Source organism: Cheilinus undulatus, linkage group 18 (genome assembly GCF_018320785.1).
Source record: "Cheilinus undulatus linkage group 18, ASM1832078v1, whole genome shotgun sequence".
Lineage (NCBI taxonomy): Eukaryota > Metazoa > Chordata > Actinopteri > Labriformes > Labridae > Cheilinus > Cheilinus undulatus.
Window position 1 is genome coordinate 26350848 of NC_054882.1, and position 15460 is coordinate 26366307.

General features: G+C 40.7%; 2 protein-coding genes across 3 annotated transcripts; both read right to left on the bottom strand.

The window, feature by feature from the left end:
* Positions 1–239: 239 nt before the first annotated feature.
* Positions 240–2679, bottom strand: LOC121526400 (glutathione-specific gamma-glutamylcyclotransferase 1-like). The gene is made up of 3 exons (XM_041812976.1): positions 2250–2679; positions 2017–2052; positions 240–1012 (listed from the first exon to the last, which is right to left on the bottom strand). The coding sequence occupies exons 1-3, from the start codon at positions 2463–2465 to the stop codon at positions 593–595; spliced, it is 672 nt and encodes a 223-aa protein (XP_041668910.1). The 5' UTR covers positions 2466–2679; the 3' UTR covers positions 240–592.
* Positions 2680–4822: 2143 nt separating this feature from the next.
* Positions 4823–12446, bottom strand: LOC121526720 (delta-like protein 4). Of its 2 annotated transcripts, none has more exons than XM_041813417.1 (11): positions 12032–12446; positions 11694–11945; positions 11160–11217; positions 10388–10651; positions 8968–9028; positions 8526–8656; positions 8264–8433; positions 7787–8006; positions 6946–7687; positions 6749–6854; positions 4823–5751 (listed from the first exon to the last, which is right to left on the bottom strand). In XM_041813417.1, exons 1-11 carry the CDS (start codon positions 12083–12085, stop codon positions 5749–5751), a joined length of 2061 nt encoding a protein of 686 aa, XP_041669351.1. In that variant the 5' UTR covers positions 12086–12446; the 3' UTR covers positions 4823–5748. The 2 variants fall into 2 exon arrangements, with proteins under 2 accessions (XP_041669351.1, XP_041669350.1); XM_041813416.1 differs by having other exon boundaries at positions 4825–6111.
* Positions 12447–15460: the final 3014 nt, after the last annotated feature.

Genomic DNA, 15460 nt, shown 5'->3' on the forward strand with positions numbered 1-15460 from the left:
CAAGAAAAGAGACATTTCTGCATAAATGCATGCATGAAAGGTAATGTAATTGAAGCTGGCTTCGCCTATGGAGTGTGAATGTTAGCTTTCTAGAGAAAAGTCAGCATTTTTTGCATTCCAGGAGCTACCGCTTAAATTTCTCGTCCACGTGATGTGGGAGCATGAGGCCAAGGGGGTCTGCAGTCAACCACAAGCATAGATATATAACAGACTTAAACAAGAGGACACTGTTTGCCACATTCAGATTTAGTGTTTTAATTAAAAGACATATTTTTTAAAAAAGTAAACAAGTGCTTCCAAGATCCTTTTACAACAAAGGAGTAAGACATCATGCATTAAAGAGGAGAAAGTATATTTGAATGTGTTTTTTAAAGCATCACCTGCTTCAGTAGAGTGTGTGTAGTTCAAAGAAAAGCATGTTTAAAGGTCAAAGATATGTAGAGACCTAAAAATAGTACCATTCAACATTTTACCACATTGATTTTTTTCCCTTCAGGTTTTCCTCTTAAAAGCACCAAATACCTTTAAACAATTATTACAGGACTACCCTTCCCCCAAACAAAACAGGATAATTTTGCAATATGGTTGTGTTTCATACTGCCCCTAGCAGTAGTGTTATTTGTTCAGAGGGTTTGATCCCCCCACAGTCACTGAAAATGTTCAAAACAGCTGCCTCAATCGAGAACAGATGCTCATCCTCCACCTCAGGACAGTAGAGCCTCATGAACTCCGCCAGGCGGATCAGGTATTCAATGTTATGGCCCGTGTTTCCCCTGCTGATGGCGATCTGCGCAGCGATCTCCATGTCCGAAGCTGGGCCAAGGTAGATGGGGTTGTCAGAGGTAGCGATGTAGACGAGGGCCAAAAGAGGAGCGTGAGACTTCTCCTTGGGGATGAATTCAACCATCTCGGTTATGTAACCTCCCAGGACCACCTCCCTCATGTTCAGGTACTGAAGAGACTCTTCTATTTGGAAGTCAGTCACTTCATAGGCCACGCCCCATGTGCAAGCCTGCAGGGACAAACCAAGAGAGTGCAGATACAGTGGTGAGTATAGTTTGGCAGAATGTTAACAGAACACAGAAGTCTTTGTGCCTGAATGGCCATTAAATGCTACATCAATTTAACTTAGATCAGCTGAGTTACAGACAAAGAGGAGCTGAGATGGGCCTTAATGGCCATTTAATACTGGGTGCACAGCAGTAGTGTCTCACAGCTGTGTCACAGCTTGATTTTCATTTCGGCTTGCATGTTAACTGGTAAAGGTGAACGCCATGCGCCAAGAATCAAGAGAATATAAGGAGCAGCTCATAATTTTTGCAAGTGGGGTGTATCTCTTGGCTAATATAGACAAGAAAAAGATACACAGAGAGCCCTATTTTTTGTTTTAGCAGATAATTATGTCCACCATGGTAGAATATGTTTACAATGTGTTTCTTTATGACACAAATAAAGGTTGCAGGCCTAGTCTAATAAAGTTTTTCTCTAAACTTCAACTATTGCTGGAGCTTTCTGTTTCACATTAGTACATTATGACAGAGAAGATAAACACATGACAACAACATTTATGGTGTGTTATTTTCAAAGTAAAAGCCCAGTTTGGATTTTCTGTGGAAAAATATACTTTGAACAGAATTCTTTGGTTCTGATTTTTTTTTTGCATACAATGAATCAAGTCACTTTTAAGAGATTTATTGAGGTAAAACCTTAGAAGAAAAACATGGCCTGTGACAGGAGGGAGACAATCCTGGTACATATTTAAATCTTATTTTTCACTCTTTCTTCATTTTCTGTATTTATAGTATTTAACGTTTTATTCCTGTGCATTGAGAGCAAAGCTGAGTCAAATTCCTTGTTGCTTAGCCAATAAAGCTGATTCTGTATGTAGAAACATGAAATTCTATAAAGACTACCATCTACTGTGACTGTAACATGAGAAGAATGGTTGGATATGTAAGGAAATTTTTACAACTGTATGCTATGCAGATGATGAAAATAGACAGTGAGTTCTCTTACCTCCTGATCCTCCACTAGTGTGACCACTCTGCCTGGCTGTGGGAGAAAAAAGACACATTCAGCATTCACACAACTGCTTCATTCGCTTACAATATACATTATGATAGTTAAATTCAATGTCAAACGACAAAAATCATCAGAAGACATGATTGAAATAGTAACTGATTCAAATAAATAGCAAGAAAAATGAAATAAATGTATTTTTGTGGGTCAAATGTTGGCGGAAACTTCACCTTTTCCTTGTCCCCTCGGTAAAAATCGTCTCCATGCCAGAAGCGTCTTTTGTATCCGTTGATGTATCCGATTTTGCTCTTCTTGTAGGCAAAGTCAGGTTTCCACACCAAAGAGCCATACCCAAAAATCCACAAGCTGCTTTTCTCTTTCAAGATGTCATGAGGTTTCATTTTGTTAGCTTGGCTGTGCTGAAAAAACGAGGCAGGTAAAGGCATTTATAATACTATTATCAACACGTAGCTGCTCTCTAGTATCCCCTCTCTTGTTGTTGAAGTCCTATACATTCCGATACATCCCACTGTCACTTTTTTAACAACAGAAGGCTGAAAAATAATCTCTTAAAATCTTGAATCAGGCTTGGCGAGAGCGTCGCGTCAACTACTAAAAACCAATGCGACTAAATATATCTTTTAACGTGTGTACACTGTCCCTTTCTCCGAGTTATCTTTGCACAACACGTGTATTTGTTGTTCAGAGACGTCAGAGTGAGACTGTCTCCACCAATGAGATCACAGCAGAGGCGGGGTTATTTTACGAATTGGCCAATAAGGATTATTTTGACGCAACACTTCAGTGACCATGAGAAAAACACCACTATAAACAACACATTTTAGCCGCTGCATTTAGCCTTCCCTTTAAAAAAAAAAAAAAAAAACATAAAACAATGTCCCTGTAAGAATATATGAATAATGTATTAACTGGTTTTACTTTAAAACAGGTTTGATACACATATTTTTTCTATTTAAGAAAAAAACACTCAATATGTTGAGCGCAGGCCTTTAGTTTTGCTGCAATCTTAGGCCAAATTAAACAAGGACATAGCATTTCTTGTACTCTGAAGTGTCAAACAGTCAGTTGTAGTGCAGCAGGTAATCACATTACATATAAATAGCTAGGGCTGTTACACCAGTGCGTCCCTAAGCTCATTAAGTGTCTGTGCTCTGCTCTGTCTGTCCTTTCTCAGGTTGATCATCTAAGAATGACTGCTTCACATTCTCTGACCTCTGCCTGTACTATCATAAAGGTTACAACATGATGATGAGCAAACAGGAGACAGAGGAAGAAACTTTTTCCTCATGCTTTACAAAGATTGCTGCCACCAAGTGGTGAAAACATTGCTCCATTCCTGAGCCTCTTGCTGCAGAGTTTCAGGTGAACATGTTCAGTGACATTTAATGGTGTGTAAAAGTTTCATGGTCTGTTTTCATTGGTTGTCTCAGTGAACTATGCACAAACGTGTGCCTACTTTTTGAGGAAAGGGGGATGACTGATTGCTCAAGGTTGTTCAAAGACAGGTGCATCTCAAAAATTAGAATATTGTGAAAAAGGTTGTTTTTTTCCCTTTGATTTAATTTAAGAAGTAAAACTTCATTATATTCTAGATACAGCTCATAGAAAGTGAGATTCTTCACACACCTCCAGACTCTGGGACTTTGATTTTCAAATGAAATTCAAAACAGGACTTTGGACTGCTGAGCAAAAGTCCAGTTCTTTTTCTCCTTGGTCCAGGTGGGACACTTTTAACGTTGTCTGTGGTTCAGGAGAGGTAAGACACTTGGATCACAACAGTTTAACCCATTTCCTGGACCTGACTGTGTGTGGTGGCACTCATTGTGAAGCTTATCTGAGTTCTTGAATCTGCTTTGTTTGACAGTCCTCTGGAGGCTGAGCTCATCCAAGTTGCTTGTGCACCTTTTCTCAACTTTGCTCTTCCAGTCAACTTGTGCTTTGATGAGAACAGCAATGACCTGCTGTGGCCTACCCTCCTTGTGGAGGGTGACAATGATTGTCCTCCGGACATTAGTCAAGTCAGCAGTCTTCCCCATGATTGTGGTTGTGTGTACTGAACGAGAGTGAGGGCATGAAGGCTCAGGAAACCTTTGCAAACTGTACTTTCCCACAATATTTTAACATTTTGTGATAGAGGATTTTTGATTACCATGAGTTGTAAGCTGTAATTATCAGGACTAAAAACAAACTAAGTCTTAAAATGTTTCACTTTGTATGAGATGAATCTTGAATGTGTAGAAAATTAGGGGAAATCTTAAAACCAAAAGACATAGGTATAAATTATCCAGACCCAGGCACTCAATGTGATTAGAAAATGTAAAACCCCTTTTTATTCATAGGGCTAAAAGCAGATATGCTTCTGCATCTTTTGAATGTTTCTAGCCCTGTGAATTGTAGGCCTTTTGCATTTTCCCAAACATATTGAGTGATTGGATCTGGATCATTTACACAAATGTTTTTTGGTCTTAAGTTCTCCCCAATTTGAGTGCTCTTGGGAAACCGGGAAAAGTCATGCACACTTCAAAGGCCTCTCATTTAAAAAGCCATCATGTTTTGACCATTGGGGCCTTCATCAAAGCGTGCAGACAGACTTGCTTGCTCAGAGTCTCTTCTTTTAGTGCTCATATGCCAATGTTTGGTTAAATTTTTCAGTTTGCTGTCTGAACTTATCAACACAAATCAGATCCTTGTATTTTGTTTCCAAGAAGCTCAAATAAATATCTAGAGAAGCATTTCAGTACTGTAGAAAGATCACAAGGATTCTTTATTTTCACATACAAATATTATTTTAAATATATCTTTTTTGCTGTCCTTACATTATGGCCAATTACAACACTGTCCACTGAATGGTTGCTAGCACATTGATTTCACTTCACACCGGCACAGACGTCATGGACATAGACATGGAATCATTCAAAATGCCTGCATGTATCTACAGATAATGAAGCAACCTCCACATATAAAGTTTCTAGATGATTCCAACATTTAAATTAGGGTCAAACACATGTACAAATGTACTGAAGACCAACAAACAAACAGTGTACCAGATATGTATTCATTGTTTCTTTTTATGACAAAAAATAATAAAACACAGACACTTTTCAAAATAATTTCACCTTTCCTGGGCGTCAACTTAATAACAGATTCATACTTCTAATCTCAACATATAAATATACAGTATATACAAAATAATTTTATAAAACATAGAAGGATCAGTGCTTCATATTCTTAAATTAATAATGAAAGACTAATCTTACAAAATAACATTATTGGTTCAGTAATTTCCTTTGAAGGCGTCCTTGGTACAATAGTCACTTCATGTTTTTCTTTGTCTTTATCGAAAGTTGATTTTGCATAATAAAACAAAGCCTTATTGTACGATTCCCTGCATGGAGCTGAGGCATATTGCATCATTTGATCTTTTATCATTTTGCTGTGCAAAGGAATCAGGATAAGGCAGGGCACAAGGCTTTTGTTAAACATGAATATAAGGCTTTTTAGGCTGCATACATTCTTTATAAAAGAGGATTTACAAAAGTAATAACCCTACATTTCCTCAAAAATGAACCGTTTTCAGTAGTCTTCTCCCTTTTTGATTGAGCACAATGCTGATTTTTCTTTGCATGATGCATTGCAGGCCACAGAAAATGTAAAAGTCTGGTCCCTCCTCCGTGCCAGTTGGCAGATTTGTTGATTGTTGATTGCTGATTACTGTGGTAAAAGAGGAGAGGAGTTCATCAACATAGCCCTCTTTTAATCAACACAGGCAAAAACATCCCAGCCTGAAGCCCTTGGATGAACATGCACGGAGCAGACAGGGATTTGACATCATTGAAGGTGTCCACAAGTCAGATTCAGTCATTATTTTCCGCAGTCTTTTCATTCTTTACATTCTCTCAAAGTTTAGTAGCTTTAGTTCTGTTCAGAGTCCAAGAGCACACCGGCTCCATCCAGTTATCAAGTTTTCAAGAGCAGCAACTTGCATTTAAATAAATCCCACTCTCTCCACGCTTGTAAACAGTCCACAAAAAATCTAGACAGACAGTGAATAATATCCTCCATTTATTATACCTGAAAAAGAGGGAGAGAAAATGTCAATGCAGCAGCAAAACAAGATGGAAAATACAATTCAGTCAGGAATACTCTCATCATACATTTGACCATTTTAGTCCAAAATGTTTGTACAGTTTTACTTGGCAGAGAAGGCTCTGCTCAAAAGATGCTTCCTGGGTTAGTCAAGCAGCATGCTTTGACTTTCCAGGGAGAGCATAGCAAGAAACCCCCATATGGATAGATACATTAATGTCAGTGCATACTGAATTCAATAAAATTAGTTCAAGAGCAGTTTATACATAGTAGCATGAATCTGAATATGAGGGTACAACAGTTTAATGCTACAAAGGAGGAGGCTTGGGTGGAGGAGGTTAAGCCATGCCAACAGCAGTGTGGTGAATCAGCATAAAAGCAAGCAAGGATTAGTGAGAGGTACGTCATATTTAAATGGACCGCTGTGTTGAGAGAAAAAGCTGTGATTGGCTGTGAGAGCTGGGAGGCGACAGCTGGAATCAGCTTGCCGTCAGCTGATCACAGCGTATGACTGCCGTGTCCTGCATGATCTAACACTAGGCTTCATTTGTGTTTTATTTTAATACTAAAGGTTATGATCCGAAAAGGCAAGAAAACTGATAAAATATGAAGAAAAGCATACCTCTGTTGCAATTATGCATTCATTTTTCTCCTCTAGTAGGTAGACAGACTGGTACATTGAATCTCTGGGAGAACATATTGTTGATATTCTGCACTCAGGCTGTTCACTGTGGAGGGAAGACACATCAGATCAGCTACAGAGCAAAAAAAAATACGACTACAATGTGGGTTCATAGCTGTGATAGCACTTATATTTACCTGTACATTTTACCCAAATGCCTTTTTTCTTCTAACATCTTTTCACAGTTGTCATCTTTGTCCAAAAAGGACATTTCGTCCTTGTACCCCATTGTGGATTTACAGTCTAAATGATAGTGGTTTATGTGTTTGTGATTCATCTTCTCCATAGGACAATCCACCTCCAAATCAACCTTTTTGTTGTTGTTCTTGAGCTCTAAAGTAGAGATGAGGTTTTCTTTCTGAAAGTCACTCTTTGAGAGGTTGTTCATTGTCTCTGAGTCCCGCTCTGTTTGCCTCTGCTTCTTCACGTGACGTATAACCATCACCATCATGCAAAACAGCACCAAAACAGCCACCAGAAGCACTCCCAAAATGATGGCTGCCAGACTCAACTTATCATTGGACTCTCCGCCCATGTTGGGACTGGGGGTGTTTGGTAAAGGCACGTTGTTGGACTGGCACTGGGGGCCGCTGTAAGGAGCGGGGCACAGGCAGGAGGGTGGGCCTTTTGCTGTAGCGATGCATGTCCCACCATTGAGGCAGAGCGTGGAGGCACAGCGGTCTGTTGGCTTGTCACAGTGGCGGCCTGTGAACCCTGGAGGGCAGGTGCAGGTGTAGTCGTTGATGCGGTCTATGCAGGTGGAGCCGTTTGCACATGGGTTCCTGGCACACTCGTTAATGTTGATCTCGCAGCGCAGACCTGTGAAGCCAGAGCGGCAGCTGCACAGATGGAGGTTACCGTGGGTCACACAATGTCCACCTATGACAAAGAAAGGAGCATTTTAGAAACCCTCCCTCTGATTTTATAATCCCAAAAAACAAAGAAAGAGAAAGAGAAGAAATATTAGATGATCCTTACCATTTGCACATTGCAGTGAGGTACACTTATCCACTTTCTTCTCACAGTTAAGTCCAGTATATCCTGCAGGACACTCGCAAAAGTAGCTATGTCCGTTATCCCTCTCTTTGCACTTGCCATCATGAAAGCAGGGTTTATCTGCGCAGGTCAGCATCTTGTGTTCACAGTGGTTCCCTTCAAACCCTTGTATGCAAACACACCTGTAGCCATTCTCAGATTCCTGCAGGGACAAAAAAAATGTATCAAAAAAGGCACTAGTAAGATGTTTTTTAAAAATCACATCCTGTTCAAGACTGCCCCTATGAACCCGGTTATCATTAGTCTGAATTCTATTTACAGTGTGGGCTCTGTGAACTGGGTCATCCACTGACTTGACAATCGATAGCATCCTCCTGGACGAGCAGATAGACCGAGGCAAAAACAAAAACAGGAAAGCCTGTGTTGTGGGAAAGGAGAGAGAGAGACTTCCGGACTCACCATGCAGTGGCCTCCATTACGACAGGGCTGGCTGTCACACTCCCTGACCTCCAAGTCACAGTTGACCCCAGTGAAGCCTGGCAGGCAGGTGCAGGTGTAGCTGCCCTGGCCCGTGTTCAGGCACGTGGCCCCGTTGGCACAGGGTTTGTGGTGGGTACAGTAGTTCAGATCTGTAGAACAAGCATTGACTCATTATTTTATTACACCCTTATTTTTATTAGCTTCTTTCTCCATGCATGTTAGAGAACGGGTAGAAACAAACCTTGATCACAAAAGATGCCTCCCCAGCCCTCTTTGCAGGTGCATTGCCAGGGCTCTTTACAGGTACCATGTTTGCAGGATGGATGGAGTTTGCACACATCACAAAAGAGGCCCTGCCAACCCTCTCTGCATCTGCTCACACATGAAACAGCACAACATGACTGCTTGATCACATAGAAGTAAGCACTAATGTCCAACCAAGCTCTGACAACAGGCCTAAGCATGGCCTCAAAAGAAACATAAAGAAGGAAACACATTATCTATGTCATGGCTTTACATGATAATAAAAATGCACCTCATAAAACTGCTTTATCTGCTTTCATTTATAGGTGTTGTTTGTGTTGTTTTTGAGAATTGTTTGAGTTTGTGTGTCCTGTGAATACAATTATCATGGATGAACTCAGAATTGGAAATAACAGCCATAAAAAAGGTTCAAAACTCACTTGCACTCTCCAGGTAATGAGCAGTTTCCATTTTTTTCATTGCACCCTTCAAGACAGACAGCTATAAGAAGAAAAAGAGACACAATAAAGGGATATTCAAAGCTCCATGTTTCCAAATAAGCAAATATAAAATGCTATTTGTGATACTTTTATAATTTCTACATCTCTTTGCTCAATAAAAACCTATTACCTGACCATTTCAAAGGAGATTTCCTAACCCTGCCCCGTGCTGTATGACATTGTTTCTTCATGGTTTTATGGTGTTAAAACGGCTGGTTAGGGCGCAGCAGATGCTTGTTCTCACAAAAAAGCAGGACAGCTGCCCCATTGTTAGCGGTGTGGGCAGCACGAGCCTTGTTTGCAGCTGCTGCTCTACACCGCCTCAACAATAGAGCCCGCAATTTAGCGGCGCGTGGCGGGCGATAATGCCGCGATTAACCCCGGCGCGCGCTGCTGGGCGACCACAGCCCTGGATTAAACCGCACGCGCCCACAGAGAAAGTGCACCGCGCGGGCTTTAATGTCGTCAAATTTCACCTCAACAGCTCCTCTTACTCTGTGTGTTTAGCTGCATCCAAAAACACACACCTGTTACCTTGTGAGAAGATATTCAGGCACTTAAGCTCGAGCACGGTTGGTATTTATTCTGAAAATGTGCTAAATTTACCCCTTATCATCCTTATTTTTCACACCAAAAACACTAAAAGAGTGTTAAGAACATTGTTGTAAACAGTGCTTGACTCATTTTAAAGAAAGCAATTTAGGTCACGACCTAAGCACACACTCTTGAGTAAGCTAACATTAGAGTAGGTTTATGTGTAGCCTCGCCTAACCCGCTTTGACCTTTAAACACAAACAAACAAAAGTAGTGATGGGAATCAGTCTCTTTTCAGTGATCCGGATCATTTGGCTCAGCTCACCAAGAAGAGTCAGCTCTCAAACGGCTCTTTATCTGGGTATCAGTTTGGCTTACTTTCACCTGCCAACTTGAGCAATCTCATCCGATGGATATTAGTGCTTTTTTTTTCTCCAACTATTTTCAACAATTTTTAAATTTCTGAAAATATTGTGTGTTTTTTTTTTTTTCAAAATATACTGTAACCCCAAAACACTGCGGGTCTGATTAAATCTGATCACTGGCTGTGCTGTATGACACACTTGATGTATAACATTGTGTTGTGTGTTTGTGGTAAAGTAGTGTGGATAAAGAATCATCTCTACGTATCAATAACATAGCACACAAACATGACAGACAGGCAACATGACAACAATAATAATAGTAGTAGTGATAGTGATATAAAACAGCTTTCAAACTGGTTTTTAATTATACATGTAAAAGAGTCAGTTCTTTGAACCGGCTCGTTCATGAACGACCCATCACTAAACAAAAGTGTCTATATGGTGTCTTTACTGTTGCTTACGTTCTTGGCAGTATTCTCCCTTCCATCCTGGTAGACAGAGTATTTGCCCGTCAGGCTTGCAGGTGTAGTGCCCGAAATGGTCGTCTCTCGGTGCGCATATTTTGGAACAAGTGTCCCCATAGTAATTGTCGTTGCAGATGAAGCGGTATGAGTACCTTAGCTCCGTCTGCGTCCCGCTCTTTGCTTCCTGGGACCACTCTGTCCCTATTCCCAATTTTTTTGTGATGGAAAAAGAGTCAATCAAGAATTCGGGGTTGGTGGAGTCTGTGAAGAACAGAACATGTGAAACATAAAAATTAGCTTAAAGAAGAAAAACAATCAGAGTTTATGGCGCAGTTGATAAATCTAACATTTCCCACGATCATACACAATCTACACTCTGAAATTTCCTCTTCCTCTCGTATGTGACCGTTATTCCCCTGTTATGAAGGACCTAACAAAAAAGGTGTAAAATACAGGAAAAGGCTGTCATGGGAATTTTTGGCAGGGCTTCATGTGCTCACTTGAGCCCGCACACTTTCCCATGCACTCCCAAAATAAAACAAAGGAAGTGTGATTGTGTTGGGAGAGATTTGATTGAAAGGAATTGTCGTGTGACTCATAAGGCATCCTAACAAACACGAACCCATGACGCTGAAAATGCCAGATGCTTTTTTTTCAAGCGTGCTGAGTGAGGATTATTGACCAAATGTGTGATGATGATAAGTCATGTATATGTCTACATATGGTATGGCGCCCTCTAGCAGTGAACAGGTAGAGCACGTCTTCTTACCTCCAGGTCGCTCTTCTGTTGGAGAATACCAAGCTTCAATAACTAAGGAGAAAGCACCCTGTAGGGACAAATACGTGAATAAACGTCAGTACAGAAGGAAAACACACAAAAGTGGCTTTAAATGTATGATTTTATAAGCGAAATACCGTAATGATACAGAAGCTGTGTGCTACAGTATTTACGGTACAAAATATTTCGTTGGCATTTTTTTCTAAACTAAACTTTTATGCTATCAAATGCAGCTAAAATGGCTAAATAATTTACTTTTGCGCATAATACAGGCAATAGTTATGCAGTAAGCCACTTAGCGTAAAAAATGTAACATGGACGCATTTTACGACATTTTTTCACACTTTTTGCGTCACTTTGATACCGACTAAAGTCCCGTTAAAGGTTTGGAAAAGCTGTCATAAATCAATCAAAGTTTACGCCAGTGTAATTTTCTTCTAATCTTATTTCTATATAAGCGTGTATAAATCTATATCTAACGTGTGGACATGTTTGTTTGCTTTTCGGCAGGGCAGGTGCTCTTACCGGCCAGGTGAAGTTGAGCGGCAGACGCAGCCTGGCGTCCTGCCGCATGCTGAACGAGTTTGTGCCCAGAACAGGTGTGGTGACTTTGCCAAATAAACACTTCCCAGGGGTCACCACCGTCTGGAAGTTCTTCAAACAAATCCTGAAATAAGTTCTGCAGCCAGACGCGCTGCAACTGAGTCCATTTGCCAGCAAACCTTTAGTATTCTGAAAGTGATGGAGCTCTACCTCGAATACACCTGATCCCAGAACCTAAAAGGATATAAAAAGTGAGCACAACAGAATAATGCAATGCATTTCTATAAAAAATACTCCAACATATATATAAAAAAAGCTACCTGAGTGAATAATGTCATAACTATTGCGAGGATAGAGTTGAACCAAAGGGCCATCCTTTAGTTTTTTGTGCGTATCCTTAAAATCAGTTTGTCCTCTGGAGGGAAAAAAAACGCTCCTATTCCAAGTGGTGAAAGCGGAGTGAGACAAAGTGATCTGAATAAATATAATCCGTCTTCCGAAGCCTGTGGGACAAGATCCAGCTCCACGATCCGTATCCAGAGGGAGAAGTTGTGAAAGACCGAGTTATCCAGTGCAAGAGGTTAGACAAATATCAGTAACGTCAATATCCACAAGTGAGTCTGTCTGCGGTCTTTCTGTTGCCCATCCATCGTGCCGGTCAGTGTGTGAGTGAGTCTGCTGTGCTGATGCGAGGCTGGTGTTGCCAACAGTGATGCGATCATGTGGTGGAGCATCAGCGCATAGTGACTCCCAGTGAAGGATGTTTGACGTCCCTCCCAGCTTATATAGGGCGGTGTGGTGCCATTACAGACACTGTCAGTCACTAGACACCGCCCACCCACCCCCTCTACCCCCACCTTCTCTTTGCCCAGAACATCATCATTATCATTTAGTGTGTTGTTGATGTCTGGTCGTTTGAAATGCACTTTTTCGTTAGACCATAAACCCAGCATTCAAATAATATATGGAATAATCTCTTGTAATGAAAACTTACATAAATGAATGCTTTTACACAGTGACTTACTGACATGAATCGTCAATCTTTGACAATTCTGGCAATAGAAAGAGAAAGCTGTGAGAAAATGGTCCAGCTTGGTCCGGGGGTGTGTGGATGTTTGTGCGTCTTTACGCGCCAGGACGCACCGTGCACCTTTTATGATAGTGACCTACCAACATCCTCTCTTGTTTATTTTTGATGGTTAGCGTGGGGTAGGAGGTTACTTTACTACTGCATGATAATAGATGTTTATTGCAAACACAATTTGTCGATCATAAATTAGCTTTAAAGCCCTTTTTTCCCAAAAATCTGGCGCGTAAAGGAGTGAAAAACCATCTGCTCAAAACGCACTCGGTTTTCTTGAAACTAAAACAGGTGTAAAGGTTTTCAATGGAGAAAAACTTTACAGAATCATCCCTAAAGAGATCATTTCTTTAATTTAATCATCATTTTGAAATCTTTTAAAGGCTACAAAGAGAAACAAATGCAAAGAAACGACACATATGCAACTGTACATGCCTGCAGTGCAATGGAGAGGAAGAGGGGGGTCATATACTTTCCTTTAGGTCTGCTTATTATGCTAAAGAAAGAGACCATAACAAGTGCAAGCATCCAGCTGTTCAGACACTTTATTTAAGATCATAACTCACAATTCCCTCACTCCAAAGCCAATTCATATACATTTAAGTTGACGCTGTATCCGACATACAGCTGAACAGTGTTTGTTCAAATAACTTTCTCCTACTTTCATGTGAAAAAGGAAGCAAAATTAACTCCAAACAGTATATAAATGCTGCTAAGTAAATAAATCCTGATGCCATATGCATTTCTATCACATGTAAACTCATGCTGGGCACAGGCATTGTTACCTTTATCACCCCTGCAGCAGACCAACTTGTCTGGGAGGATTTACAGTGAGGGAACAGGATTCAGGAGCAGTTCCCTGACCATGAAGGTGTCTGAGCGAGCAGCACTCCTGCTGAGATGACTTCATCTGTAAGCCCCCACCTCTGACTTATAGGTTTGAGGTTCCACTTAAGGGCAGAGACAATGGACTATTGAGTCTGGAGCAGTGTGACTAAGAGGCCCGGACATCTCATGGTTCTGCTGTATTGAAAAAGTTCCCACCATTGAGGATCAATGCAGCCCTGTGCAGCACTTTAATCCTGTATTCCTATTATGTTCTGTGACTGTGTATAAAAATGACTTTCATTCACATATCTTTGAGGCTTCTAGTTTATAATGCTGCCACGGCCTCTAGAGCCTCATTAATCTTCTTTGTAGGGAGAAGTGTATCGTGTAATGGTGCTCCTGCCCTTCCTTCATACACGTCAAAACATCCATACACTTTAATATTTGATGGAGCATGGTTAAGGTTTCCCTACTGGGCTCAGGTTACTGTTCCTCATACAGCTTTAGACTGTGTTACACATGTGGACAAAATAGAGAGAAAATCCCACAATGGTCACTGAAATAACTTGAAACTGACAAAAGTAATAATAAATAAAAAAATCACTGAAAATTAACTTGTGAAAATCAGACATTGCTTTTGAACTGTGGTTCAACAGAATCATTTTGAAAAAAAAAAAAGCTATTTAAACTGGCGTGGACAAAATTAATGTTGCCCTTAGATAACACTGAAAACAATTTGACCACAGGGACAAGTTAAACTAAGGTGTGTCCTGTAATTAGCATCGCAGGTGTCGTCAAACTTTTAATCAGTCAATCTGCCTGTTTAAAGGTCGAAAAGTAGTCACTGTGCTGTTTGGTATCATGGTATGTAGCACACTGAACATGGACCACAGAAAGCTAAGGAGACAGTTGTTCAAGGAGGTTAGAAAGAGAATGATAGACAAGTATGTTAAAGGTAAAGGCTATAAGACCATCTCCAAGTGGCTTGATTTTCTTGTGAAGACAGTTGCACATATTATTCAGAAGTTTAAGGTCCACAGGACTGTAGCCAACCTCCCTGGACTTGGCTACAAGAGGAAAATTGATGACAAATTAAAGAGATGGATAATATGAATGATAACCAAAGAGCCCAGAACAACTTCCAAATGGATTAGAGGTGAACTCCAAGGTCAAGGTACATCAGTGTTGGAATGCAACATTCGTCACTGTTGGAGACGAAGAGGACTTAATGGAAGACTGATGAGGAAGACTCCACTATTGTAAGCAAATCATGAAAAAGCAAGCCAAAATGCATATTGACAACCACAAAGCTCTGGGAGCGTGTCCTTTGGACAGGCAAGTTACATCAGCTCTATGTTCACAGATGCAAAAATGAAGCATCCAAAGAAGACTGTACTTACTGTGAAACATGGAGGAGGCTCTGTTATGTTCTGGGGCTGCTTTGCTGCATCTGGCACAGTGTGTCTTGAATCTGTGCAGGTACAATCAAAATCTCGAGACTATCGCAGCATTTTGGAATAAAATGTGCTGCCCAGTGTCCGAAAGCTTGGTCCCACCCGCAGGTCATGGGCCCTCCAACAGGATAATGATCCACAGCTAAAAACACCCAAGAATGGCTAAGAACAAAACATTGGACTATCCTGAAGTGGCCTTCTATGAGACCTGATCTAAATCCTATTGAACATCTGTGGAATGAGCTGAAACATGCAGTCTGGAGAAGGCACCCTTTAAACCTGAGACAGCTGAAGCAGTTTGCTCCTGAAGAGTTGAGCCAAAATACCTGTGGACAGGTGCAGAAGTCTCACTGAGAGTTACAGAAATCGCTTGATTGCAGTGATTG